Source organism: Sus scrofa, chromosome 15 (genome assembly GCF_054392235.1).
Source record: "Sus scrofa isolate SSC_HxYL_T2T_F1_AM1 chromosome 15, Sscrofa_HxYL_maternal_Yorkshire_Landrace_v2.0, whole genome shotgun sequence".
Taxonomy (NCBI): Eukaryota; Metazoa; Chordata; class Mammalia; order Artiodactyla; family Suidae; genus Sus; species Sus scrofa.
This window is the reverse complement of record NC_139397.1, coordinates 131,672,173-131,700,164: the sequence shown is the minus strand read 5'-3', so window position 1 is coordinate 131,700,164 and position 27,992 is coordinate 131,672,173. Positions and strand designations below refer to the sequence as shown.

Genomic DNA, 27,992 nt, shown 5'->3' with positions numbered 1-27,992 from the left:
ACTGTATATTTAACTTAGTATCAAAAAGGTCGTGTAGTTGGAATTTGGGAGGCACTGACTTCAGAGCTCTTTGATTCTGTCTACCAGCCCTTCTGAAGAATCCTTTACAGTTGCGTTGATTTCCAGCGGCCACTGGAGGCCACTGTTCAACCACAGCTTTACCCCTCCCCCACCAACGTGTATATCCAGCAAAATATTTCACTTTATATTCTAATGAGAGGTTCATTTCAGAAGTTTCCCTCTGTGAGAAGTTTCGTCTTCTACCGGACAGTGGTAGAGAGAAGTTTGGGTTCTGTGAAGAAAGATTTATGATATTCACTGTCTTCTCAGTATTCACGATGATCAAATCAGTGAATATTTAATCGGCCAAGTGATTTATTAACTTACAATTTTATATTTACCCTTTGTCTCAGTTGATTTCCTCATAAGGAATCATGAAGTTGAAGAGCAATTAAATTCTTTTTCTTCCAGAGTAATTACCTGAAATAAAATCATGATCATTTTGTTCAGCTTACTATAGGTATCAATAGAGATAACTCACATCAAGTTTTAAATCAAACAATATTAGAAAATTGTAACTATGTCTCATAGATTGTCATAGTCTCCTGAGAAATGAGCCTATACCACAACTTATTGAGTGATGTTGTTTATGTGTTTCTACACACTTTGCATGGATTTCCTTGCTTAAATTCTTACATGCACATTTCCTGAACAAAACAAGCAAATTTTTGTTTATTCAAATCTTTCATCTCTATAGTTTTCTTCCTAATTAATGCAGATAGATTTTTTTAATTATTCACTTTTAGTCATTGGTTAATTAAATTGTAGCAGAATATACTTTTGGATTAACTTATGTCATTCTTTGTACTTGAGTTTACTGTGTCTGTTACTAGTTCAACATTCTCCTTAATGAACATTTGCACAACTGGCTACATTTTCCCAGAAAAAGAATCCTGGATTTTTTGAGTAAATTCTACAAGTTCCTATTATTTATAATCTAGTTTAAGTTTTAATACTTACCAAAAAAAATCAGTATTTTGTCCCATTATTACTAGAAACATTATAATACATTATAATATGCTTTCTCTCTGTTTATTTTCCTTCTTTAGATATTCTAAGGCTGAAATTAGAGAACAGCATTGACCTCATTGATCATCTTAACACACTGTCTTCCCTGACAGTAAATATTTCCTCCTGTGTATTATATGACCGTATGCAGGCAGCCGAAAGCATAGATGAGATGGAAAGAGAGGCTAAAAGACTCTACAAACGCAATGAACTCTTTGGAAGTAAGTGTTATTCTACTAGAATTTGAGCTTCTCTTTGTACTAAAATTGGCCAAATTCTTTTCTCACTTCTTTCATCCAGAACTCAGAAAAGTAGTCAGGGTGAGGCAGAAGGTACTGTCCCCTCTGATGTCCTTATAAATGAGAACCTTTCATGTAGTCAACCAACCATATTGTTTGAGGAGCCTTCAATATGTATAATTATGTTGGTGTGGTTAAAATTAAAACCAAAAAGGATTACACAGTCACAGGGTGAAGCTAAGTCCATCCTCCTAATCAGTCAGATTATTTATTTTAAGGTGTGTGTGTGTGTGTGTGTATGTGTATTTAATTTCAGTAAGTGGCTTAAGAGTGATATATTTAATCTGGCCACTTAGTTTATGATTGTATTCTCAAATTCCTGTTTTGAACCTCTGATGTTGTCACTTTCAATTAGCCATCTTTTCTGAACTTAACTGTCACATTACTAACTCATTTGCCTGTTTGACCATCCCCTATATATACCTTCCAAACAATGAATAATGTCAACCATAAAATAACCTTTCTGATGTTTTTGCCATTTTATTTTTAGGTGTTATTTTTAAGCTTCCTTCTAATAGCAGCGGGCACAGAAGCTATGACTCTGGAACTATCTCTCTTCCTCCTGTTGTGAAATATACCATCCGCATGAGTCTTAAGACCTCACAGACCACAAGAAGCATAAGAACCAAGATTTGGGCTCCAGGGCCGCACAATTCTCCGTCACACAACCAGATCTATGGCAGGGCTTTTGTTTACTTGCAGGATAGTATTGAAAGAGCAATCATTGAATTGCAGACTGGCAGGAACTCCCAGGAAATAGCAGTCCAGGTCCAAGCAATTCCCTATCCCTGCTACATGAAAGACAAGTAAGTCCCTGCACTTCCAGCCCTTGAAAATATTCGACCACTTTTTTAATTCACTTCTTTCATTCATTCACATGTATCGTTGAAAGAGATAATGTTCACCCAACCTTTGTCAAATGCTTGTTTCTAAGAAAAAGTCCACAGTATATGGCACAGCTCACAAGAGCTGCTCTTTGTTACTGAGATGATGGTAAAGTTCTTACAAAATGATCCATGTTTTCTTTGTCATAGCCCTTAGTCTTCCAAGGGCTTTTGCCCCAAAATTAGAGAGTTGGACTCTAGACCTGAGTGCATTGCTGCATGATTTTGGTGTTAACCCATTCTAAACTGGTTTCACTTTTCTCTAGTCGAATGAGTGCGTTAAACAAAACAATCTTAAAACCACTTGCAGCTCTCAGATTTCACTAAAAATCTGTGAGTACAAGATTAGTTTTAAGGAAAATAATTTAATAAGTCACATTATTGATCAACCTTCTAAGATAAATCTTGTGCTATCTAAAACTATCTTATGTATTCTCAGTCCACTTGGTAGGAATTTCTCTAAAATATTTTTGCTAAATAAACAACAAATGTAAAGATCATGCTTTGGACAATTGAATCTAAATGTTCAAGAAGTTTGCCAGTCAGGTAACACTGATATCTCCTTCACTCTGACCACAGTGAGAAAATAAGGTTGGGGGATTAAGTTTTTCAAGCCCATTCTCCTACACAAAAGCTTGAGGCTGACTATTACTTTAAATGCATTGTACTTGTTATTCAGCCCAGGTATTGCAGTTTATATACAATTCAGATGGGTCTGGATTTTTTTTTTTTTCTGTTTCTATCAATGCTTCTGTTTCCTTTGGCTGCTTCAAGAGCTATAGCTGAGATGACGTTATGTAGCCCTTTGTGCCACAGTGATGCAGGGAGACAGAAGAGAATTCTGTCGGCAGGTTGTCAAGGTTAGCGGCTCATTGTGGAAGTCAGTCAGGACCTTGCTGCCTAAACCATGTGTGAACTGCAACACCTTGTGTGAATAGTAAAGACCTGTGGTTTCAATTAAATGAAAATTCTCATCTATTTTCCTGCTCACTTTTTCCCCTTATAAATTTTAGTGTCTAGAATGGTAGGCACCTGCATGTTTTTTTGAAGAGTAAAGTAACCATGCTCTGCATTCTTCATCAGAGTAAGAACATAATGCCTTATGTACACATATAAACTCTTTGTTGCATAGAGTGCTTTCACATATATTATTTCATTTGTCCCACCAAACAACCTGATAACAAGGGAGCAGATATTGGGAGTTCCCGTCATGGCACAGTGGAAACAAATCTGACTAGGAACCATAAGGTTGTGGGTTCGATCCCTGGACTCACTCAGTTGGTTAAGGATCCAGCATTGCCTTGAGCTGTGGTGTAGGTCACAGACGTGGCTCGGATCTAATGTTCCTATGGCTGTGGTGTAGGCCAGCCAGCAGTTGTAGCTCAGATTGGACCCTAAGCCTGGGAAGCGCCATGTGCCATGGGTGTGGCCCTAAAAAGCAAAAAAAAGGGGGGGGGGGCAGCAGATATTATCAGCCACATTTTCCAGATGAAAAAAAGGAAATCCCAGAAAGGTAAAGTAAATTGCCCAAAGTTGAATTGTTGATACTGCACTTGTCCTTCAATTACAATACCAGAATTTTCTCTTTCATACTATACCAATCCTAAGATATACAGTTCCTTGGAAGAAACATTAGCAGGGATTTGTTATTAATGAATGAAGTCCTTTGCCTAATTCTAGAGCCAGAAACAGCACCAAGGCTGGACAAGAACCAAGATAAAATTCATTCAACGAATACTCTTTAAGTGCTTTCCCCATGCCAGACAGTTTCCCAAGAACCAAAAATATTGGATGTGGCACCAACCCTCACTCCTCCCCCACCCCAAAGAATCCTTCATATCTAAAGTGAAAATGAATGATAGTGATGTCATGGTCCATTAATACTTGCATTTTCCATGGGAACTTGAAAGTAATTCCTTGACCTTATATATTAAAAAGAAAATAGCTTTGGGACATTTCTGCAAGTGAAAGCTTCAGTAGAACCTTCTATGTAAAACAGATCAATTTAGAGTTTTTCTCATTGAAAACTACTCCTTTGCCTTAGCCCATAGAGGGTGGCTAATGTCAGAATTACGGTTCTCAGGGTATGGTCTGTGGACCAGTAGCATGAGCATCACCTGGGAAATTGTTTAAAATGCAAATTACCCACCCCACCTCAGATATACTTAATCAGAAGCTTATGGGTGGGGCCCAGAAATCTGTTTCAATAACCCTTCAAGTGATTCTGATGACTCAGGTGTCGTGGGCCAGCCACTCAGGAATATATTTGGGGCCCAATGAAGTATTTCAATGTCTCTCTAGCACATTGCCAGAAAAAGCATTTCTATACTGTTTACAAAACATCTCCTGGAGCATTGTTTTCAAGAATCCAGGAGTTCCCGTCGTGGCACAGTGGTTAACGAATCCGACTAGGAACCATGAGGTTGCGGGTTCAGTCCCTGCCCTTGCTCAGTGGGTTAAACGATCCAGCGTTGCCATGAGCTGTGGTGTAGGTTGCAGAGGTGGCTTGGATCCAGCGTTGCTGTGGCTCTGGCGTAGGCCAGTGGTTACAGCTCCGATTCGACCCCTAGCCTGGGAACCTCCATATGCCGTGGGAGCAGCCCAAAGAAATAGCAAAAAAAAAAAAAAAAAGAATCCAAAATGTTCTTTTGGAGTTCCCGTTGCGGCGCAGTGGGAACAAATCTGACTAGTAACTATGAGGTTTTGGGTTCGATCCTTAGCCTCGCTCAGTGGGTCAAGGATCCAGCATTGCCAAGAGCTGTGGTGTAGTTCACAGACACGGCTCGGATCTGGTGTTGCTGTGGCTGTGGTGTAGGCCGGCGGCTACAGCTTTGATTCAACCCCTAGCCTGAGAACCTCCACATGCCATGGGTGCAGCCCTAAAAAAAAAAAAAAAAAAAAAAAAAAAGCAAAATGTTCTTTGTCTTCATTTTAAATCAAATGATTTTGAGTTTTATTTTATTTCATTTTGAGAAATTTGATTTAATAATAACTATGAACTTCCAAAGAGCAGATAAATACAGTAATTTGAGAAGATATCTTTTAGCGAGATAAACCAATCATCTACTAGTTTTAAATCTGCCTTTTAGATAAGAATTTAGTTTAGACAGAGAGTTTAGAGCTTTGCAGTTATATCATATAATAATTATTTTCCTGAACAGGACATGCTCAAACACCCTTTAAACAATTTGGCAATTTTATCTAACAATCCAGAACTGTTGTTTTACTCTTGCAGCATTACAGCAAGGAAATAATGCACTTACTGTTAAGTCAGCTTCATATTTCATAAAGAAGTCATATTAATAATTATTCTCAATTTCAAAACAGGTGTATAATTTCAAAATAAGAAGAAGTGTGTTCTTTATATGTTACAATCTGCAAGTGTGGCATTCATTTTGGTCACTGGATTTTTGTTTTTTTTGTTTTTGTTTTTGTTTTTTCCTACAGCTTCCTAACCAGTGTCTCTTATTCTCTTCCAATCGTGCTCATGGTTGCCTGGGTTGTATTTATAGCTGCATTTGTAAAAAAACTTGTTTATGAGAAAGACCTTCGGCTTCATGAGGTATGTTGCAAATATCTTCTTATTATAAATAAGTTCTATCTGTATGCAGTTAATTACTATGATTTTAATCACACCTCTGTAGACTCAGAAAGCTTGATCCATACCTTGTGAATTCAGTGGAAAAATATTTAAGAATATTTTAAGTATCTTTAAGAATCATTAATGTGGCTGGTATGGCAATATTTTGTTTTCTCAAAAAATTCCATAGGGAGTTCCCGCTATGGCACAGTGAGTTAAGAATCTGACTACAGTGGCTCAGATCCCTACAAAGGTGAAGATTTGATCTCTGGCCCAGCACAGTGGGTTAAAAGATCCTGCATTGCCGTTGACACAGATGTGGTGTAGGTCCCACAGCTGTGGCTCAGATTCGGTCCCTGGCCTGGGAACTTCCATATGCTGCGAATGCAGCCATTAAAAAGAAAAAAAAAAAAAAGGAAAAAAAAATACATAGAAGTTATTTTACAAGGGCTTCTGAAAAACAAAATCTGAGTACAATTTATGATCCTAAGAGTAATGTTTGCCGAAGAAGTTACCTATAGGACTTAGGATTTAACAGAGGAAATTAAACATTAACAATAATTATCAAGGCAGAAAAAGTTGTTGGCATAGTAACTAAATGAGTCTAAATGAAGATACAGATACACATATAGATATGGACTGGGACATAGACAAGACATATGGCTTGTTTCAGCTCTCAAGAAGCACATTCTTTCTTTCTTTTCTTTTCTTTGTTGTTGTTGTTGGTGGTGGTGGTGGTGGTGGTGGTGGTTTAGCAACGTTAGAAGGTTCTATTTATAATCAGACGTGCCCATAAAATCACCATAGCAAATCCTCTTTCTGGCATATCTTGTCTCCTTCAATCATCTCCCACTGACTTGTGACTTATAGACTAAGAATTTCATGTTATGCTACTGATTAAGTTAATGATACAAAGTTGGAGTATAAGACCTGGATGTAAAGTGTGATCTCTTCTTGAGCACACTCTTTATCATTATCCCCAAATACAAAATATCTTACTTCTCTTTAGAATTTATGAAGGACCACTGTGTGATTTTCAAATTGTATTAGAGTAGAAATTATTTTATCTGTTCATCCTGTAATGAACCCATTTTTACACTCATTCAAGAAGTGAAAAGATAGCGGAAACATTTCAAAACTGGGGCACAATAATTATTGCAAGGCCTGGCTGACAATCTGAAATAATGAGGTTAGCGTAACCTGTTAGCCCACTTGTACTTTTCAGCTTACTTTGCCAGTGCTTTTAGGCAATTGATTATTTCTCCTTACAAGGTACAAATTACTGCTTCATGTTTTTGTTAGCCCAACACCAGGCTTCCAGGGTTGTCCTAGAGTTAAAACCTACACTTCTTACCTTTCCTATTTGAATTCTTTTTTTAGTTTTTTTTTTTTTTTTTTTTTTTTTTTTTTTTTTTTTTTGTCTTTTTTTGTTATTGTTGTTGCTATTTCTTGGGCCGCTCCCGCGGCATATGGAGGTTCCCAGGCTAGGGGCTGAATCGGAGCTGTAGCCACCGGCCTACGCCAGAGCCACAGCAACGCGGGATCCGAGCCGCGTCTGCAACCTACACCACAGCTCACCGCAATGCCGGATCGTTAACCCACTGAGCAAGGGCAGGGATCGAACCCGCAACCTCATGGTTCCTAGTCGGATTCGTTAACCACTGCGCCACGACGGGAACTCCCCTATTTGAATTCTAAATGATCCTCGGCTGCATTTTTATATTTCAGTTATAATTTGGTTAAAGTCTGATCATCTGGTTTATACCCTGTGGTATTCTGTTCTGTGCACAATGTTTTCTTAATCCCAATCTAGAAACCAGAATCCATGCCCCAGACCATAACCTTGGTTGCAAGCTCCTACCTTATATTTCTCTTTCAGGTTCCTGGTACTCAGAAGTGAATCTTTATAAATTAAAGAGAAACTTTCTTTTCTACATAAAAATAAATATCTACCTTAAAAGTATTAGAAATGAATAGTAAATATAAGTAATTTGTATATGTGTGTGCGACATGTCTATTATGTATATATAATACATATGTATGCATATGTATAAATTCACACACACTGTATTATTTGATTTGAAAATAATACTCTCTGAATGCATCTATTGATGTCACCAAAAAATATCAAAGCACAATAAAGAGGTTTCTCAGTAGAAGACATGAAAGACATTTTTTAAATTTTTATTAAAGTATAGCTGATTTAGAGGGTTGTGTTACTTTCTATTGTTCAGCAAAGTGATTTAGTTGTTTATATTTATATATATATATATATGTGTGTATATATATATATTCTTTTTCAAATTCTTTTCCATCATGGTTTGTCACAGGATGTTTTTTTATTGTTATTCCCCCAATACAATTTTTTTTCTACTGTACAGCATGGTGACCCAGTTACACATATATGTACACATTCTATTTTCTCACATTATCATGTTCCGTCATAAGTGACTAGACATAGTTCCCAGTGCCACACAGCAGGATCTCATTGTTAACAGTAGGACCTTGTTGTTTACCATCCTGTATATACTAGTTTGCCTTTGCTTATCCCAAACTCAATGCTTTCCTCCTCTGCTCCTCCCCTGGCAGCCTTATGTCTGTTCTCTACGTCTATAAGTCTGTTTCTGCATCACAGATGGGTTCGTGTCATATTTTAGATCCCTCATATAAGTGACATCATATGCTATTTGTCTTTCTCTTTCTACTTTACTTCACTTAGTATGATAATCTCTAGGTACATCCATGTTGCTGCTAATGGCGTTATTTTATTCCTTCTTATGGCTGAGTAATATTGCATTTGTATATATACCACGTTTGCTTTATCCATTCATATATCAATGGACATTTAGATTGTTTCCATGTCTTGGCTGTTGTAAATAGTGTTGCTATGAACATAGGGGTGCATGTATCTTTTCCAGTTACAGTTTTGTCTGGGTATATGCCCAGGAGTGGAATTGCTAGATCATATGGCAAAAAACTTACAGTTTGTTGAGGAACCTCCACACTGTTTTCCATAGTAGCTATACCAATCCACATTCCCACCAACAGTGCAAGAGGGATCCCTTTTCTCCACACTCTCTCCAACATTTATTGTTTGTAGACTTTTTTTTTTTTTTTTTTTTTTTTTGCTTTTTAGGGCCACACCTGCAGCATATGGAAGTTCCCAGGCTAGAGGTCAAATTGGAGCTACAGCTGCTGGCCACATCACAGCCATAGTCACGCAGGATCTGAGCCACTTCTGTGACCTACAGCACAGCTCACAGCAATGCTGGATGCCCAACCCACTGAGTAAGGCCAGGGACTGAACCCAAATCCTCATGGATACTAGTTGGATTCATTTCCACTGAGCCACGATGGGAACTCCTGTTTGTAGACTTTTTAGTGATGGCCATTCTCTCTAGCATGAGGTTGTACCTCATTGTAGTTTTGATGTGCTTTTCTCTGATAATTAGCAATGACGAGCATCTTTTCATGGCCATCTGTATGTCTCCCTTGGAGAAATGTGAAAGACATTTTTAGTGGTAAACCAGTTTCTATTTGATAACTCTGTGTCGTCATCTTGCAGGCATCTACTTAAAAAATTTAACCACCTAGGAGTTCCTGTTGTGATTTCATGGTAACAAACTTGACTAGTATCCATGAGGATGCAGGTTCAGTCCCTGGCCCCAATAAGTGGGTTAAGGGTTGGCGCTGCTGTGAGCTATGATGTAGGTCACAGACATGGCTCAGATCCCGTGTTGCTGTGGCTGCAGGTGGGCTGGCAGCTGTAGCTCTGATTTGACCCCTAGCCTGGGAACTTCCATTTGCTGTGGGTGCAGCCCTAAAAAACAAACAAACAAACAAATTAACCACCTATCTTAGGGGTCAAGTTCATATAGTGGAAAATCATCAGACTTGGAATCAGAAAATCAGGCTTTGAGTCTTGCAGTTCATATTCACTTGGGCCCAAACCCTTAAATTCTCTGAGTCTTATCATCTAGACTTCATTCAGCACTGTATTTCCAGAATGTACTTTCACACTGCTAGAACAGAAGAGGCTTTCAGTTACTCATTTTTTATCAATTCTAAGATAATGATTTTTTTCACATTTTAAAGCCTCTGAAATTGAGATGTATTTGATAGTGTATCATTTATTTGGCAGCGATTTTTCTTTCTTGCTGGCATGTAAAATAACATATCTTAAAATTAGTAGTGTCCTAAATTTAAAAGAATATGGTATATTTGTGAGGTGTATTGATGGTATCAGGTATGGAATGAGTAGAGTATTTCTAATGTCCCTGTTTAGGCTCCTTCTACTACCTATAGTTCTAAACTAACTTCTTTTTTAAAATGAAAGGTGAGCCCAAAGAGTGAGAAGCGACTTGCTGAAAAGTATGAACTAGTTAATGATAGATCTGGGTGAAGAATCTAAGTGTCTTGACTTCCAACCAATCCTTTCCTTGTCATAGCTACCTTCCCTCTCACCATTTAGTAGCATAGATTCCTAACGACGTTTGAAGATGACAGTGGAAAATCTCTTAGGCTATCCATGACTCAAGATTACGCTTTAATACTGTCTTTTTAATATTCACTAAGACCTAAATCTGCCCATTGTCTAGTTCCTTCTGGTTCCAATTGAATTAAAAAAGTAAAAAAACAAACAATTTTTTCTTTTGTAATTGTTCTCACATCTAGTCAGGAAAACCAGGACAGTTGCTAACTCAGTGAAGCCATTCATCTCTGACCTTGTTATGGTATGATTTTAGTGAATACCCTTAACTTGTTAAAGAAATTTAGCACAAATATATTAATGCTCAGTAAATTTATTGATGAAATTAAGCCTGTAGTTAAAAAAAAAAAAACTATTTCAAAATGCCTTTCAGTTGAGTTTTGTGCTGCATTCCTGACTTTTTAAGATTAAAATACTGGAGTTCCCATTGTGGCTCAGTGGAAACCAACCCAGCTGGTATCCATGAGGATGTGAGTTTGATCCCTAGCCGCACTCAGTGGGTTGGGGATCTGGCATTGCCATGAGCTGTGGTGTAGGTCACAGATGTGGCTCTGATTCTGCATTGATGTGGCTGTGGTATAGGCCAGTAGCTGCAGCTCCTATTCGATCCCTAGCCTGGCAACTCCATATATACTGTGGGTATGGCCCTAAAAAAAAAAGCCTCCAAAATTAAAATGCTAAAACAAAAGCTGATTTTATATCACACAGAAGAGTATTTTTCACATTACTTTCTTGGTTTTGTGGTTAGTTTCATGTATTTGCTCTAGTGTAAGTCATTTATGGGAATTTCAGTACTTATATTCAGTTGGAGACAAAATTTTGGAGTTGTTCTCTCTTGGTCCAGACAAGTAACCTAAAATATCTGTGGACTGCAGAGAGGTTGCCAAGAATTATGCAAGAGTTTATAGTCCTCCAGTGCTTCACTCTAGATAATTTTTGTTTTGTGTTGCTTTTTTTGCTTTCTTAGGGCTGTATCTGCAACATACGGAGGTTCCCAGGCTAGGGGTCGAATCGGAGCTTTAGCTGCTGGCCTACACCACAGCCACAGCAAAGCCAGATCTCGAGCCAAGTCTGCGACCTAAACCGCAGCTCATGGCAATGCAAGATCCTTAACCCACTGAGCGAGGCCAGCAATCAAACCTGCATCTTCATGGATCCTATTCAGATTCATTTCTGCTGCACCACAATGGGAACTCCCACTCTAGACAATTTTTTATGTCTTCTTGATATACATCATGCATCCTACCAAGTGAGAATTTGAAATATTCCAAGTGGAGTTCCCGTCGTGGCGCAGTGGTTAACGAATCCGACTAGGAACCATGAGGTTGCGGGTTCGGTCCCTGCCCTTGTTCAGTGGGTTAATGATCTGGCGTTGCCATGAGCTGTGGTGTAGGTCACAAACGCGGCTTGGAGCCCACGTTGCTGTGGCTCTGGCGTAGGCTGGCGGCTACAGCTCCGATTCGACCTCTAGCTTGGGAACCTCCGTATGCCACGGGAGTGGCCCAAGAAATAGCAAAAAGACAAAAAAAAAGAAATATTCCAAGTGATAGTCACAATATCCTTTATACTTGCTAAAACATATAAATATCTAATGTTTAGAAATTGTGGTAGAAAATGTTATTTCTTATTAACTGATGTTTGACATTCTTATTGAATTGAATGAAGACATTGCTATCAAGTAGATATATGCATATTTATGATTTTTTTTCCTAACAGCATTAATGTCAATCCCTGTGCATAAGCTTCTCTTGACTGTGGCAGCACATTTATCCTAAATCTTACAGAGTCTCTTTCTTTTCCTTATTCTCTGCCAAGAACTGGAGCAAACTTTGACCACTGTGCAGAGGGGCTTTCCTAACTACAGGTTATCAGATATTGATAAATTGTTCCAGCAGGTTTGGGAGGCTTGAGAAAAGTGATTCTTTGATTATAAAGCTGGCATCTGAATCTGTCACTCTGAGGAGGAGCTAATGACATCCAATAAAGCATAGCCAGACAGTCTCTGTGGGCCACCTCCCATTAGCAAGTTTGGTCTTGGTTATCATCATGAAGTTGGCAGTGAAACTACATAATTTATGGATGACTTATATGCTCTCATTGTTTTTTCTCTTTATGAATAACAGCCACTCTTATGGGATAAAATCCTGAAGTTTAACACTGAAGTTTGATGATAGAATGTTAAGTAGTAAACACTCTTGGAAGCACCTACCATGATCTGTTGTAATTTAAAAAAAAAAAAAAAAAATGCTCAATAACCAACTTTTACCAACCCTTAAGAACAAAAATCTGATCTTGAGTCTTGAAAATTTCAAAATTACAATGATAAACATCTTCAGTCCTCATCTTTGGGTTTGCTAAATTGTCTTTTAACAAGGCTATGAACAGAGAATTTTCTAAATATGTAAATGTTTTATACTGAAGCTATCAGTTGTTAAGGAGGGAAACACTTTTATACACATGAAGTCAGCTTTATTTCATGTCCTTAATAGTGTCCTGGATATTTTATATCCACTTTGTAAAATATGTTAACATTGCCTCCTACTGACAAACATTGCTATTGGGGGAAAAAATATCTTTTGTATAGGCCAGTGCACTTAGGTGTTAAATATCAGCTTTAGGTAGTTATATGGACTCTTTAACTCCCCATTTAATTGTATTCAAATAGACATTAAACTCAGTAAAAACATCAAAATACAAATAACAGGGAAGGCAGATAAAAAGAGCTAATATACCCTGACTGTGTTTGACCTAATGAGTATCTCTGAAATAAATTCATCCTACATGACGCAGTAATTTCTCAGATGGGGTGGGGTACAGGGAAAGAATTGCCAAAATAAGATCTGTGAGGTCTTTTTCACACAAAAATGTAATTTTCTTTTTAATGGTAGATACATAGCAATGGGAGAAAACCTTCCGTAGTGAATCTTTGCTCCATGCTGACTCACTTTTGTATTCCTGTGGAAACACGGGTTGTCTTCACTGCAAAGGGTAGCAGGATCTGGGAGGAGAGACGAAGTAGGGAGAGAAGAGGGTGAGGAAGAGGGCAAAGTTAAGAGGAAAAGTCACAGGATTTCCTCAGCAGTGATTAGCTTGAGGCCCACAGCTCAGACTATTGGCAGTCAGATATCTGTTTCCATGGTAACAACCAGAGCAGCAAAGTTATGAAAATGTGATAGGTTGCAAAGGCAGAAAGTAAAATTCACTATTTTGCTTATAGAGCAAAAGATTTGGCACATCTCATTTTTTTTTCCTGGACAAGTTAGGTTTAAAGAGGGAGAGCATTGAAAATCCTTAATTTTGCGAAACAACATTGAGTTATAAAGCTGTTAGTGAAACATTTCTTTCATTTCATTTTTTTAATGGAATATTAGACTCATAAGCTCAACATTAATCAAGAGCTGTTAAAATAAACCAGGTACAAATTCAGGTCATCCATGGTCCTGGGGACTTCAGGTCTTTCAGAATCCTTTTGCGTTAACACACAAACACTTTATTCTGGTCTGTTTTTCTACCTTGGTGGATTGCCTTAGCCTCCAGGGATATCAGTTGAGAAGGAGGTGTAGACTGTCTGAGATACATGAGGTCATGGCATGGACATCTTTTTGGAAAACAAAGATGACAGACCTGACCTAGACTGTCAGTGAGATGGGGAAGTTGTGCCAAAAAGCATAAAGTCTCCCTTCAGAGTTTGCATGTTTTTAATTCTTAGGAATCAGGTTATTCTATTTTCTCTCAGAAATATGGATATTGATTTCATTGTTTGTTAATGTTTAGTAAAGAAAAAGTATGGGGTTTTATTATCTCAGTCCCTACAATGAATTTGAAATAAACCATAGGTTTTCACCATCTTGAAATATTCATGCCTGCGTAAATGTCAAATTCATGTTGTAAAATTCTGCAGGGGATAGCAAAAATTTTGATGATCCATTTTAGACTAGTTTAATCTGGAGACATCACTTAGATAACCAGTTATAAAATGAAATTGTCAAAAAAACAAAACTCGATATCCAAACCATTCGTAATATTGGTGCACTCTGGGAACATACAGTCTAAGATAGGCTGGAATACATGGTCATATTAATTTCACATGCAAGCAGGGACAATTACTGGACTTGTGTAAGTCATTAAAATGCCTAGTTTCATGTATATGAAGCATCTCATGGACATTTTGAAATGGTACAGAAATAATTGTTATCTGAGAGTATATTAGCTTAAGAAGCAACTAACACTTTTTCCTTTTTACAGTACATGAAGATGATGGGTGTGAACTCCTGCAGCCACTTTTTTGCCTGGCTCATAGAGAGTGTTGGATTCTTACTGGTTACCATCATCATTCTCATCATTATACTCAAGTTTGGCAATATTCTTCCTAAAACAAACGGGTTCATCTTGTTCCTGTATTTTTCGGACTACAGCTTCTCAGTTATTGCCATGAGCTATCTTATCAGTGTCTTCTTCAATAGCACCAACATTGCAGCTCTGATCGGAAGCCTTATCTACATCATCGCTTTTTTTCCATTTATTGTTCTGGTTACAGTTGAGGATGAGTTGAACTATGTAATAAAAGTATTCATGGTGAGTCAGCTGTCACAGGGTGTGAAAAGAATGGATCTTTTATGTGTGTTTAGGCTCTGAAACTGAAAGCACACTTACCTAAATTTAAAAATATAGTATGGCAGAACATGCAAGAGTTGGTTCTTCCTACACTGTTATCTACCATCCTTTTCATAGTCTTCATAGTAAGACTATGAAAAGAAAACTTTTCCCCACAGTTTCTAAAACCATAATATGTGATGCTATTAGGAGAGAGTTCCTGAAAAAAGAACTGTTAAAATGTAATATGTCATGTTTTGACGATCGTCAAGAATTGACTTATCTCTGCCCAATTCCTTAAATATCTTAAAGCCTCTATTACGGACATTATTCTCATATATGAATAACTCTCATAGTTTTTATGACATACAATATAACATAATGGCATAAAGATGTGCTGAGAGTATGTGATCAATTTTGAATTTCTTTCTGCTTTTTTAATACAAAGAACTAAATTAATTTAAAAATTTTAATGAAAGCATTAAGATTAGTGACTTTGAAATTCATGAAGCAGGGGTAAAGCTCCTCATTGACTGAGAGCCATATTAAAACTTTGCTGTTTGTGGAAATAGAAAGTGATAAATACAGAATTCAAGCTCCACATGGAAGCTTGTGCCCATCACTGTCCCGGGAGCGGGGGGTGTTTAAACCTTCTTTGATTCTGGAGCCACTCTGTCAAGGGAAGCTGTGTAAGGGCCAGAACTAAGTTGCTCTGGTCCTTATCATGGCATCCTGCCCCAGCACCAAGTCACTGGATGCTGAATGGCTTCCTCAGAGAACCTGCCGTCTTGATTATTTTTATCATTTTATCCCAAGAGCCTCTAGGAATATGTTCCCTAAGAAATATTTGGAAAGACCAACTTCCAAATAGGGGGTGGGGGGAGGCTGAGACAGATCTTTCTCACTGCAACGGAGTGGCTGAGGAACCATCTTAGAAGCAGGGTATATTCTACCTACAATCACAGCTTTCGGATTCTTACACACGCTTCAGAAGTAGCCATCTGTACCCTGAATATTTCCTAAAAATGGCATCACACACTATGTGAACATTTTTTTTTGTCTTTTATTTAGCATGATTATTTTCTGAGTTCATCCAGTTTATAGCATGTATCAGTTACTTTATTCCTTTCATGGCTGAATAATATTCCATTGTATGCTTAGACCAGAATTTGAGTATCTGTTCATCTGATGATGAGCATTTGGGCTGTTTCTACCCCTTAGTTATTGTGAATAGAACTGCCATGGGCATATACAGACATGTATTTGATAGAGGACCTGTCTTCAAATCATTGAGGTATATAACTAGGAATGGAACTGCTGAGTATTTGTTTCTATTTTCTGGTTTATTCAACTGTCAACTCCCTAAGGGAGGAAGTTTTGTTCAACAGTTCACCCCCAGAGCCTAAGGTAACCAACTGCCCTAATTTTCCTGGGACTGTCGAATTCCCAGGACACAGGACTTCGGTGACAAAACTGGACAAACCTATACAAGCTGGTCACTTTGCCAATGTCCAGGACAATATGTGACATGGAATAGCTAGCCAGTAAATATTTTTAAAATTAAAAAAAAGAAAATGATAAATAACTTTAGCCTGACATTGACCACCTTGGGTTTAAACAATGTTTAAAATTCTAATTTGTTGCATATAAGTATTTAATCAATTGTCATATTAGTATATTTTCATGTATAATAGCTTCTATTACTTGAAGTCAATCTATGAAGAAAAACATCTTTTGCCCCCTAACATTTCATTATATGTTAGTCTTAACATTGCATTACGCTATAATTACTGATTTTATAAATTGCTGAGCACCATTTAATAAGTTTAGATACATATTTTTGATTTTGGATAGATATTTTCCAAGTTATAATTTTCCTGCTTTTGTTTTCTACTATTTCCTCTTCTCTTCTTTCAGAGTTGTAGAGTGTGTGGTAAGGGACCTCTGTATTTTTAAATATGCTTGGAGAATTAGTGTCAATTTACGTAAGTGCCCAAAGTGTTAAGTACGTTAAGATCTGTTTAGGTGAAATGTATGAAATCAATAAGAACTATCATTATGGTTGATTTTCTTTACAGAGTCTGCTGTCCCCAACAGCTTTCAGTTATGCAAGTCAATACATTGCACGGTATGAGGAGCAGGGCATTGGTAGGTTCACTTTCTTTACAACCGGAATTTATCTTTCACACCTGCAGTACATCTCACAGAAGACTAAATGTATATGTTCTCTTCTTAGGTCTTCAGTGGGAAAACATGTACAGTTCCCCAGTTCAGGATGATACCACCTCGTTTGGCTGGCTGTGCTGTCTAATCCTAGCTGACTCTTTCATTTATTTCCTTATTGCTTGGTATGTCAGGAATGTCTTCCCAGGTATGAATACACTTCCTACAGATAACATGCTTCTTATGGTTGTCATCATTACAAATCTGCCAATATCTATATTTTCTAATATTTGATTTGCTGTTTATCATCTCCAAAAGGAAATAGTTAAATCCCAAAACTAACCAAACTTTTTTAGGATGAGATAATGCATGTTGAGTTTTTTCTCTGATGTTCCTTTAAAGGATGGAGTAAATTGAGAAGCCTGGAGTCCAGTCTTCTAAAAAGGAGAACAAGATATTATAAGGCAAAAATCAAGTCTCCTAACTGTAAGGAGAATTTATCAAATTCTAATGGAACAAGACTAGTGGAGTTCCCTCCTACGTCTCAAGTGGTGAAAACTCCATCATGTTCAGTTTTTCCATTAAGCCTTATTTATATTTGCACTTTTTGATGCTGTAAATGAATAAAATTCATTATTATTCTACTCCAGTTATAGATGATTTTTCTAAAAGAGAAATATCTAGAGTCAGAAAGCAGATCAGTGATTGCCTGTGACTTGGAGGTGAGAGCAGGAATTATCTGTAAAGGGCAGGAAAGAACTTTTTGGAGTTATTGAAATGTTTGGATTATGGTTATGGTTATACAACTTTATATATTTGCGAAAAAATCTTCTAACTCTATGTTTACGAGTACATTTTATAGTATATAATTATACCCAATGAAGTTGTTTTATAAAGAAAGAATAAAAAAGGCTATCTTTTTTTACTTTACCTTAGAAACTGAAATCACCTTTTAATTTTATATAATATCCAAAAAAAAAAATGAAAGCACTTCCTGAACACTATATAGTAGGTACCCTGTTACTTAGCCCCTCATGCTAACTGTTAACAATCGGTTAATAATTACTTTTCCTAATACATTTTTGTTACAGGTACATATGGTATGGCTGCTCCATGGTATTTTCCAATCCTTCCTTCCTATTGGAAGGAGCGACTAGGATGTGCAGAAGTGAAGCATGAGAAAAGCAGTGGCCTCGTGTTTACTAATATCATGATGCAGAACACCAACCCATCTGCCAGTAAGACAAGTAGGTCAACAACATGCATTATTATGAGAGAAGTGATATAAAATTTACATGACTAGTGATTTTAATTATGTTTTTCTAAATGGCAAAATGATCATCCTTTTAGTCATGGATGAATATATCTACACATATGTGTTTGGACTCTTAGGGAGATTAAATTGTGGCTTTTTCTGGGCTCATTAGCTCAGTTGGTTAGCATATGGTGCTAATTAGGCCAAGATTGCAGATCCCTTTGTGGTCCAGTTAGATTCACACAGAGAAAAATTTTGTTCCTTGGCCCCAGTTTGCACCCCTCACTCCAGCCATCTGTCACTAGTCATAAGGAGTAACAAGTAGCAAGTATGAATAATTTAGCATAACCTATTAACAACACTGAACAAAAAATGTCAGCCTCATGTCTTACTGACATTGAGTGAGCAGTGTCATCTTTCTAAAGTTAAGATGACCCGGAATTTCTGCTGTGATGCAGTGGTTTAAGGATCCAGCATTGTCTCTGTGGCAGCAGAGGTTAATCTCTGGCCCAGTTAAGTGGGTTAAGGATCTGGCTGACAGTAGAAGTGACCCCTAAAAGTGGTCCTTTTGTGATGCCTGAAGGAGATGTAGGGAGTCTTAATGAATTTGATTCTATAAACCATAGATCTAAGTGAGCCTTGTCACTGTAAAAATCATACCCTATAGACATTTGTTCCATAAGTAGGTATCATCCTATCTAATGGGAGGACCAAGCCTTAAAACTGCATTTTTGAATATTTGATATCTGTTGAATAAAGGAGAATCCATTATTATGATACTATATTCTGGGACTACTTTTTCTGACAGGAAAGGACAATATAAACCTTCAAGTGTGGTTCCGTACTCTCATTCATTTTTTAAGCAAGTGAGGAGATACCGAAGACTATAATAGCTCATTTGTTTCTGGAATTACTTTTTACTTTGAGGCTTGTATTTTTATAGTCTTCAATTTTTAATTAAGGAAAGATATAACTCTAGATGCATTTTCCTTCCTTGTGAGCTCATAATTCTTTCCTTGATTTCTCTCCAGGTCCTGAATGCATGTTCCCCTCCAACATTGAGCCTGAACCTAAAGATCTCACAGTTGGGGTTGCCCTGCATGGAGTCACAAAGATCTATGGCTCAAAAATTGCTGTTGATAACCTCAATCTGAACTTTTATGAAGGACATATTACTTCATTGCTGGGGCCCAATGGAGCCGGAAAAACTACCACCATGTATGCTACTTTTCAACACTTACTATCATGAAGCATAACCCTTACTATTTCTTCACCTCTTTCATAAAAAGTAAAGTTATCATATCCCCCAGATGGATTAAGAGAGCCCAGCTTGTATACTGTAGAATGGATCTAAATCAGAGGGCCCAAACTGTGAGTTCAAAGGCCAGATCAGACCCACCAGATAAGCTTATTTTGTCCACCTAATATTGGTCCACTAGTACATCTTAAAATTTTTAATTTTAGTGCCAGTATTTAAATATAGGGGCATTATCTAAAAAAATAAATATTCCTAGCAGGTCTTAGTTAACAGGATGTTCTGGCAACATTTGATCTACAGGCTTAAGTAGAGACAATTATTTAGGGCTTATTAGTGACCATACTCAGAGGAGACATCTACTTTCTGGTTTGACTCTGGTCCCCACCAATTTTCACTGCCTCATACACTCAGTCTGTTTCATTTATTTGCGTGTATATCCTGGCCCGTGTACCAGGTTGGGTCTACAAACCTTGATATAAACACACTTAGCCCCAGTTGCTTTGTTGCAAGGAACACTTGTCTTGATTCAAGAAGAAAGAAAAAGATCACCAGCATTGGGTCACTTTGCTGTAGAGTATAAATTGGCACAATACTGTAAATCAACTATACTTTAATAAAAAAATTTAAATAAAAGAAAAAGAAGCACCAGATATCAGATATGGATCAAAGAAGCCATAAGTAGTACATGGGCTATTCTTTCTCTCTCTTCGTTTAACTAGCATTTTCCTGTATCCTTATGAAGAAAAGATTGAAATGTTTTTAAATTAACATTTTTTTGAATTTTTTTTCTGTGACTCACCTCCAGTGCTCCACTAGGCTTAGTTTGGAGTTAGCTCTGAGATGCTTTTGGTCCTCTAGCCCTTATTTGAGAAAGAGTGTCTATTGCCAGATCTGCTATTTACTATCATCATGAGTAAGCTCAGTGACTGCCAAAACATATACAAGTTATTTTTTTGTAAATAAAATGAAGTTTTGTAACAAGAAAAGGTTATGAAATGAGTGAACATGCAGCTCTTCTCATTTATATGACCTATTTCAATCAGAGTTGTTTTTCTAGTGAGAACATAATGCTTAAAAGGTAAGATTTCTCTCAGTCAATCAGAGGTCAATGAAGAAAAGGGAGCAAGAAGACTTTTGAAGAGGCTACACTTTTTGCTGATAAAGTCCTCACTTTAGTCTTCTGAATATAAAGAATGAAGTGTATTATTGATTTTAATGTGCTTATGGGAAGAATTTTGCATTGTATCGATTCACTGTTTAATTCACAGTAGCCATTTAAAGTCTATTACATGTAAAGCACTAGTTTGGTACTGAAAGTGTGAGAAAACAAGTCCTTTCCCTAATCTCATGGAGCTTATGTTTTAGTGGAGAAGATGAATATTAAAAAACGGCCCAGTTTACTAGCCATCTGAAAGTTGATGAGGAGTTTTGTAAGTGAGAATATCCTAGTTGCAGTGTAGAGTGAAGAGTCTGAAGATAATCAGAGTTCATGTGGGAAACAGAATTAGGAGCCTATATCAGTTGGTAGACAAATGGTGATGTGGCTCACCCTATGGTGGTGGCTGGAAAATGGAGAGATAATGGAGTTAGGAGACTAAGATAGGAACATGAAAAAATTTATGCAACAGTAGGGAGAGGTATCACACACTGAAAGAATAACACCAGTGAGGGTATGGGTTTGAGGGCAAAGTCCACGAGCTAAGATTTAAACATGTTGAGTTTGAGTATCCTGTAAGAGATTCCATGGAGAAGTGACATTGTTAGTTGGATATATAGAGCAAGCTTGGAACTGAGTGAAAAGATCTTAGCTGAGATATAAATTTGAGACTCAGTGGCCTACAGGTACTAACTGATGCCAGGGAAGTGTCGGCATTTGCTCAAGGAGAAATTACACTTGCGGTTAAAGAGCGCAACCATTTCTATCACTATTACCACCACCATCCCACCGCCATCACCATTATCACCATCATCATCATGTAGTGTTTCTATAACACTCTAAATTAATTTTAACTTGTATTCCCAATTAATACCATTTTACTTCATAGCTTGACCTGGCCTGGGAAGATACACTGTAGCATTTTTTGCTAGCCACTGAGATGTATTTAATCCTGAAATCTATCTCAAAGCTTTGGTTCACACCTAATTTATTGTTTCTTTGTTTCCAGTTCCATGTTGACAGGACTGTTTGGGGCTTCATCAGGTACCATCTTTGTTTATGGAAAAGATATCAAAACAGACCTACATACTGTACGGAAGAGCATGGGGGTCTGCATGCAGCATGATGTCTTGTTCAGCTACCTCACTACCAAGGAGCACCTTCTCTTGTATGGCTCCATCAAAGTTCCTCACTGGACTAGAAAGCAGCTGCACGAGGAAGTAAAAAGGTCAGTTACGATGAGAATGAGAACATGCATTGGTAACCCCCCTCAAAAAGAGGCTGGGCTATAGTAACAATAACAGGAAAAATTTTCTCACAAAACAATTGTTTTTTGTTTTTTTGTTTTTCTAGTATTGTATACATTTAAGAGCATTATCCTCACAACCTATTATTATACTTAAATTATTTAACTCTCTTCATCTCTGGCTGCCATATTGCCCCCAGTCCTTTGTTTCTAATCTTGGTGGCTACTGTACTGGTCTTAACTGGACTTCTGACTTCTGTATTCCCCTATACAATCTCTTCCCCTATACAATCTATTCTTCAAAGAGTATCCAAGGTGACCTTTTTAAACCACCGACGAGACCATGTTACTCCTCTGTCAAAACCTTCTAATGGCTTCTCACTACACTCAGTGTGAAACTCAGGAATGTCCTTATCAAGGCCTCCGCGGCACTTTCCAATCTGCCCCCAATATCACTTTTATTTCCTTCTACTTTCCCTCTATATACTCTGCTCTAGGCGCGCTTGCCCAGGTGCACACTGGGTTTTGCTGGCCTGTTCCAGCCTCAGGGCATTCCATGTTCTCTTTACCTACAGGAGCCTTCCCCAGACCGCCCTTTGACTTACTCCTCCACCATGCTGGTGTCTGCTCAAATATTGCCTTTTCTGTGAGGACTACCATATGTAAACAGATGCCTAAAATAGCATACCCCCTAGGTGCTCATCTCATGTACCTGCATTATTTGTTTTTTCCCAACACCATATTATAAACTTACTAGGGAATATGTTTATCAACTGAATTTCCCCTCCATTATTCTCGATACACACACAAACTAGAACATAATCTCCTTATGGATAGGAATATTATCTGCTTGATGCTTTTTTCTCCAGCACCTAAAACAGTCTGGCAGAAAACAGGCAGGCACTCTGTAAATATTTGTCAAATGAATGAATAAAATAATGAGCCATATATTCATTTTGTTGTTTTCTGAGTATCGATTTTGTGCCTCCAACTATGTGATAAATAACAGAAAACTGTATCATGAATCCTAGTTTATTGTACCTTGCTGAGCACATAATAATTGCTTAGTGAATACCTATCATTTAAGATGTTTATTGTATTTTTCCAATAACTAAATCTTCATCTGTAAAAAATAATCAACATTATTTTTAAGGACTTTAAAAGATACTGGACTATACAGTCATCGTCATAAGAGAGTTGGAACATTGTCAGGAGGAATGAAGAGGAAGTTATCCATATCCATAGCTCTTATCGGAGGATCAAGGGTGGTGATTTTGGATGAACCATCCACAGGAGTTGACCCATGCTCTCGCCGAAGTATATGGGATGTTATATCCAAAAACAAAACTGGTATGAGTACCTTCTTATAGCTTCTCCAACCAGCAGTTATAATTTGGCCCTCCGGTATGCACACAAACAAGCTGAAACCTTTTCTGTTTATAATCTCCATTAAACATCTCAGACGGGTCCTTCCTTTTCCCAAGTCTTCTCTTCTCCCAGCTAAATTTCTGGATCAATTAGTTAATATCTGTGTAATGCCCAGTGTGAACTGAGCACTTAACTGACCTTTTTGAGAGCATGCAAGTCTGATAGAAGTTCCTTTGGTTCTCAGCTACCCAGAGGAGCTGAGAACCTAATTAGAGATACCAAACATACACAAATGAAAATAAACTGAAAACAGACTAAATAAGTGCTAACAAACAGGATGTGAAGCAAAAGAGCAATCAAAGTGGAATGGATTAATCAGAGAGGAATATTCAGAAAGTCTTTAAAATTAATGCTTTTTCATAGTGAAGAAAGGGGGAGGGAGGAGAGACAGACAGACAGACCAACAGACAGAATGGAAGTGAAACCAAGAAATAGACTAAGGGATTGGGAGGGGTTGCCCGCACTGTAGAGTATGGACATTTAGCCTTACAGCATAAAAATGTGCATTTGCTGCCAACTTCTAAGAAAAACACCCCAAATATCAAAGAACACCCCTTCTGAATTTTTCTTTGATCATTTTGGAAGTTCTTTCTGATCAGTTTTTCAGTTAGCTCATAAAACGTGACTCTTCTCCTCATAAATCACAGGATTTACTTGTGCTAACTCAATATATCTTGGGAATGGTCTCTTCATTTTTCATTCTTGTTTGTTCTCCTCTGTATTTTCAAGCCAGAACAATCATTCTGTCAACGCACCACTTGGACGAGGCTGAAGTGCTAAGTGACCGCATTGCCTTCCTGGAGCAGGGCGGGCTGCGCTGCTGCGGGTCACCTTTTTACCTCAAGGAAGCATTTGGGGATGGGTATCACCTCACACTCACCAAGAAAAAGGTTCGTGGGAGAGAAAACATACCTCATTATGGGGTCATAAATTCATATTTATATGAAATAGAACCAGAATCTATCCAACTTTATTCATTGCTAAAATTCATTATTAATGTGTTACATTTGTGTTTCTCAAATTTACCTGAATATCAGAACACTTGAAAGTCTTGGTTAAATCACAATTTCGGGCTCCTCCCCAAGAGTCTCTAAGCTGGGAGATCTGGTATGGGGCTCCAGAATTTTCCACATTTCTACCAAGATCCCAAGTGATGCTGATGCTGCTGGTTTGGGATTGCACGTGGAGAGCCAATGTGCTAGATAAAAATGATCTATCACATTACTGATTGAAGATCAGCCTGTTAGTTTCCCTAGCATTTCAGTGTACATTAGATTTTCCACTATATTAAAAGTAGGTGAGGAGAATATGCAGTCATGTATTCATCTTCTGATCAGTACTCCTCGAGTGACACTGTGGAGACTAATTCAGATGGGGCAGTGATGCTTTCACTTCTTTGTAGAACAAAAATGCTATTAAGCCTCCCTGTACCACCTAAAATAGCGTATATATCAATACTGTGCAAGATGTATATGCTATTAGAAAGGTTTTGACTACTATCATTTATTTTATATTTGATCATCCTGATGTGGCTTCCAAAATACAAAAAGTAGTTCGTTGTTATATTCATTGATTCGTTCAAAATGTATATATTAGGTGCATATTATGTCTTAATATGTGCCCAAGACGCTATCCTAGCCACTGGGGATACAGCAGTGAACTGACGATACTAAGATACCTGCCCTTTGGAGTTTATATTCTGCTGGAGTGTGGGGAGTTCAGATGGTAAAATTGTTAGCTATATTATTTAGAATATCCACAGTGATAAATGCTATGGGTAGAAATAAAACAGAGAAAGGGGAATAGGGAATGCCGAGTGGTGCCATTTTAAGTAGAGTAGTAAGTGAAAGGGTCTCTGAGCAGGTGACAGTTGAGCCAAGAGTTGTCCAGACAGAGAATAAGCCATGCAGGGCAAAGGCCCTGAGGAAGGGTGCACCCGAGCTTGAAGCAATCTAGCAACAGAGACTGCTGCTGCTGGGGTGGAGCACGGGATGGTGGGATGGAGGATGGTAGGCAATGCATTGGAGAGGTGACAGGGTTGCGGGAGAGGGGAGCCAGTGGAATAGTGACTTTTAGGCAACCATAGGGACCCCAAGTGGGATAAGGAGCCATAAGAAGAGTGAGGTGTGACCTGACCTACATCTGGAGTGGCCAAAGGAACTCACTACCTTCTAACTGGGGCCCTTGGGCACTGTGGTGTAAAGACAAGAAGTGTTTAACTTTTATTTTTGTCTCTAGAGTCCAAATCTAAGTGCAAGTACAGCATGCGACACGACAGCCGTGACAGCAATGATCCAGTCACACCTCCCTGAAGCCTACCTCAAGGAGGACATCGGGGGGGAGCTTGTCTATGTGCTTCCTCCATTTAGCACCAAAGTGTCGGGGGCCTATCTTTCACTCCTGAGAGCGCTGGACAGTGGCATGGGTGACCTCAACATCGGGTGCTACGGCATTTCGGATACCACGGTGGAAGAGGTACACCTGGACATTTCCTTTTCTCTTAAAGTTGATGCAATGTATTGTTGCCCTAGAATAAATATGAACAGTTCTTTTAAAAAAATTATTTTAAAACAAACATTTCAAGAAGTAAAGGGAACCAAAAGTAAAGATGCTTTTGATTATAAAAAAAGTTAATTAAAAAGACCCATTTCACTAAATCAGAAAATCTTAAAATTATCTCAATATTATTCTTATGTAAGACTGACTTCTGAGAACAATCATATTGCTCCACTTACGTGTGTCTTTTACATACAAATATGTTCATGTAAAGTCACTCTCAAAAATATCCCTTAAAGTCATACTTATTTGTCTGAATAAATGGGATAAAAATTTGAAATCAAAACTGAACATAGGTGTTCCCGTGGTGGCTCAGTGATTAACGAACCCGACTAGCATCCATGAGGACACGGGTTCGATCCCTGGCCTTGCTCAGTGGGTTGAGGAACCCGCGTTGCCGTGAGCTGTGATGTAGTTTGCAGACATGTCTCCAATCCAGCGGTGCTGTGACTGTGGCGAAGGTCGGCAGCTACAGCTCCAATTGGACCCCTCGCCTGGGAATCTCCATATGCTGCAGGTGCGGCCCTTACCAAAAAAAAAAAGAAAGAAAAGAAAACTGAACTTAGAAACTAGAAAATATATGCGTGTTTTATGTTAATTGAGTATTCTGGCTTCTTTTTCTAGGTCTTTCTGAACTTGACAAAAGAGTCACAAAAAAGGGATATGAGTCTTGAGCATTTAACACAAAAGAAAATTGGAAATTCCAGTACCAACGGCATCTCCACTCCTGACGATTTATCTCTGAGCAGCAGCAATTTCACAGACAGAGACGGTATAAATCTAACGTGCACATTTTTTTGCTTAATTCCAATAAAAGACATAAATGTGAAAAATCATAGGACAGATTTTGATTGTTTAAAATTTCAACTCTAAATTCTTTCTAGATTTAAAAAGACTAAAGAAATGCAAGCTTTCTTTTTTCTAGACAAAGTATTTATTAAGCCAAATTGAATTCTATGTTTCAAAAATATTTTGAACAACGTGAAAGAACTTCCTTATTAGGGTGATGGTGAGTCTTCCTTCCACCCACCGCAAGTCATTTTCAGGATGTTACCACAACTTCAGAGTTGTGTTCATCAACTTATAAAAGGTAGCTCACTCACTGCTATTAGACATGGTCAAGTGGAGGTAACAGTCATTTTAAAAAGAGGTGTTTTTTTTTGTTTTTTTGGTTTTTTTTTTTTTTGAAGAGTCATCACTCTTCATGGGACTTTACTAGAAAACATGTCTAACCTTCTCCCATCTCTGAATGATTCAGATGCTGAGAAAATGCTTTTAGGGGAGATTCTCTGAACTGATGAAGTTGGACATGATGGTTAAGAACCTGTAACTACAGGTTTTCCCCTCCAATTCTTCACAAAAATATGTTTGGAAAATCATGTTTCTTGACATGACCTTGAGGAATTGGGCTCTTTTGAAAAGAGCTTTTATACTCTCTATTCTCTTTCAGACAGTTACTTTATGCCTTTGGAAACACTCTTTACTTAAGGAAGCTTATAGTAAAATCACGTATAAATTATGGACTAGTCATTTCAACAGTTTGCTTAAATTGGGAAAAATCTCTGGGGACATAGCTTTTAGTTAAACATGTGCCTGGCTCTAAAACTCAGAAAAGATCATCTCTGATGACTGTGTAATTCTGGAACTTGGGAGCCTCATTTGTCCTCTGCTAGGTTCCTCAGGTATCATCTTTTGGGAAAATAATTGTCGAGTCTGTGAAACTGAGGACTTTGAGTGGACAGTGGACATCTGCTTCAGGAAGCAAATGTTACATATTTGCCTCTGCATGTGTCTCATAATTTGAAACTATTCTTCAGTCAGAATATTCCCCTCATTGACATTATCTTTTAGAAAGCACATTTGCTTCATTTGATACACCTGTAAGTCATCCACATGTAATTTCTCAAGAAACCGAAAAGCATACTAATTGACTTAACATATTCAGCTCCTTATATACAATTCCCCTTTGCAGAGATATGAGTTTGCATTTAAACTTGTTCACTCTGTTTAATTGGAA

The 27,992-nt window shown here is 37.8% G+C and overlaps 1 protein-coding gene across 1 annotated transcript in view; it reads left to right on the top strand.

The window, feature by feature from the left end:
* ABCA12 (ATP binding cassette subfamily A member 12) overlaps window positions 1-27,992 on the top strand; it is a 353,621-nt gene that overhangs the window by 278,089 nt on the left and 47,540 nt on the right. Inside the window, exons 24-36 of the mRNA XM_084999025.1 lie at window positions 1,110-1,289; window positions 1,858-2,173; window positions 5,699-5,813; window positions 14,566-14,895; window positions 16,992-17,061; window positions 17,150-17,284; window positions 18,168-18,323; window positions 19,363-19,549; window positions 21,755-21,973; window positions 23,145-23,341; window positions 24,149-24,309; window positions 25,658-25,894; window positions 26,600-26,747. Coding sequence (XP_084855151.1) covers window positions 1,110-1,289; window positions 1,858-2,173; window positions 5,699-5,813; window positions 14,566-14,895; window positions 16,992-17,061; window positions 17,150-17,284; window positions 18,168-18,323; window positions 19,363-19,549; window positions 21,755-21,973; window positions 23,145-23,341; window positions 24,149-24,309; window positions 25,658-25,894; window positions 26,600-26,747 — 2,451 coding nt within the window. The remainder of the gene's footprint in view (window positions 1-1,109; window positions 1,290-1,857; window positions 2,174-5,698; window positions 5,814-14,565; window positions 14,896-16,991; window positions 17,062-17,149; window positions 17,285-18,167; window positions 18,324-19,362; window positions 19,550-21,754; window positions 21,974-23,144; window positions 23,342-24,148; window positions 24,310-25,657; window positions 25,895-26,599; window positions 26,748-27,992) is intronic.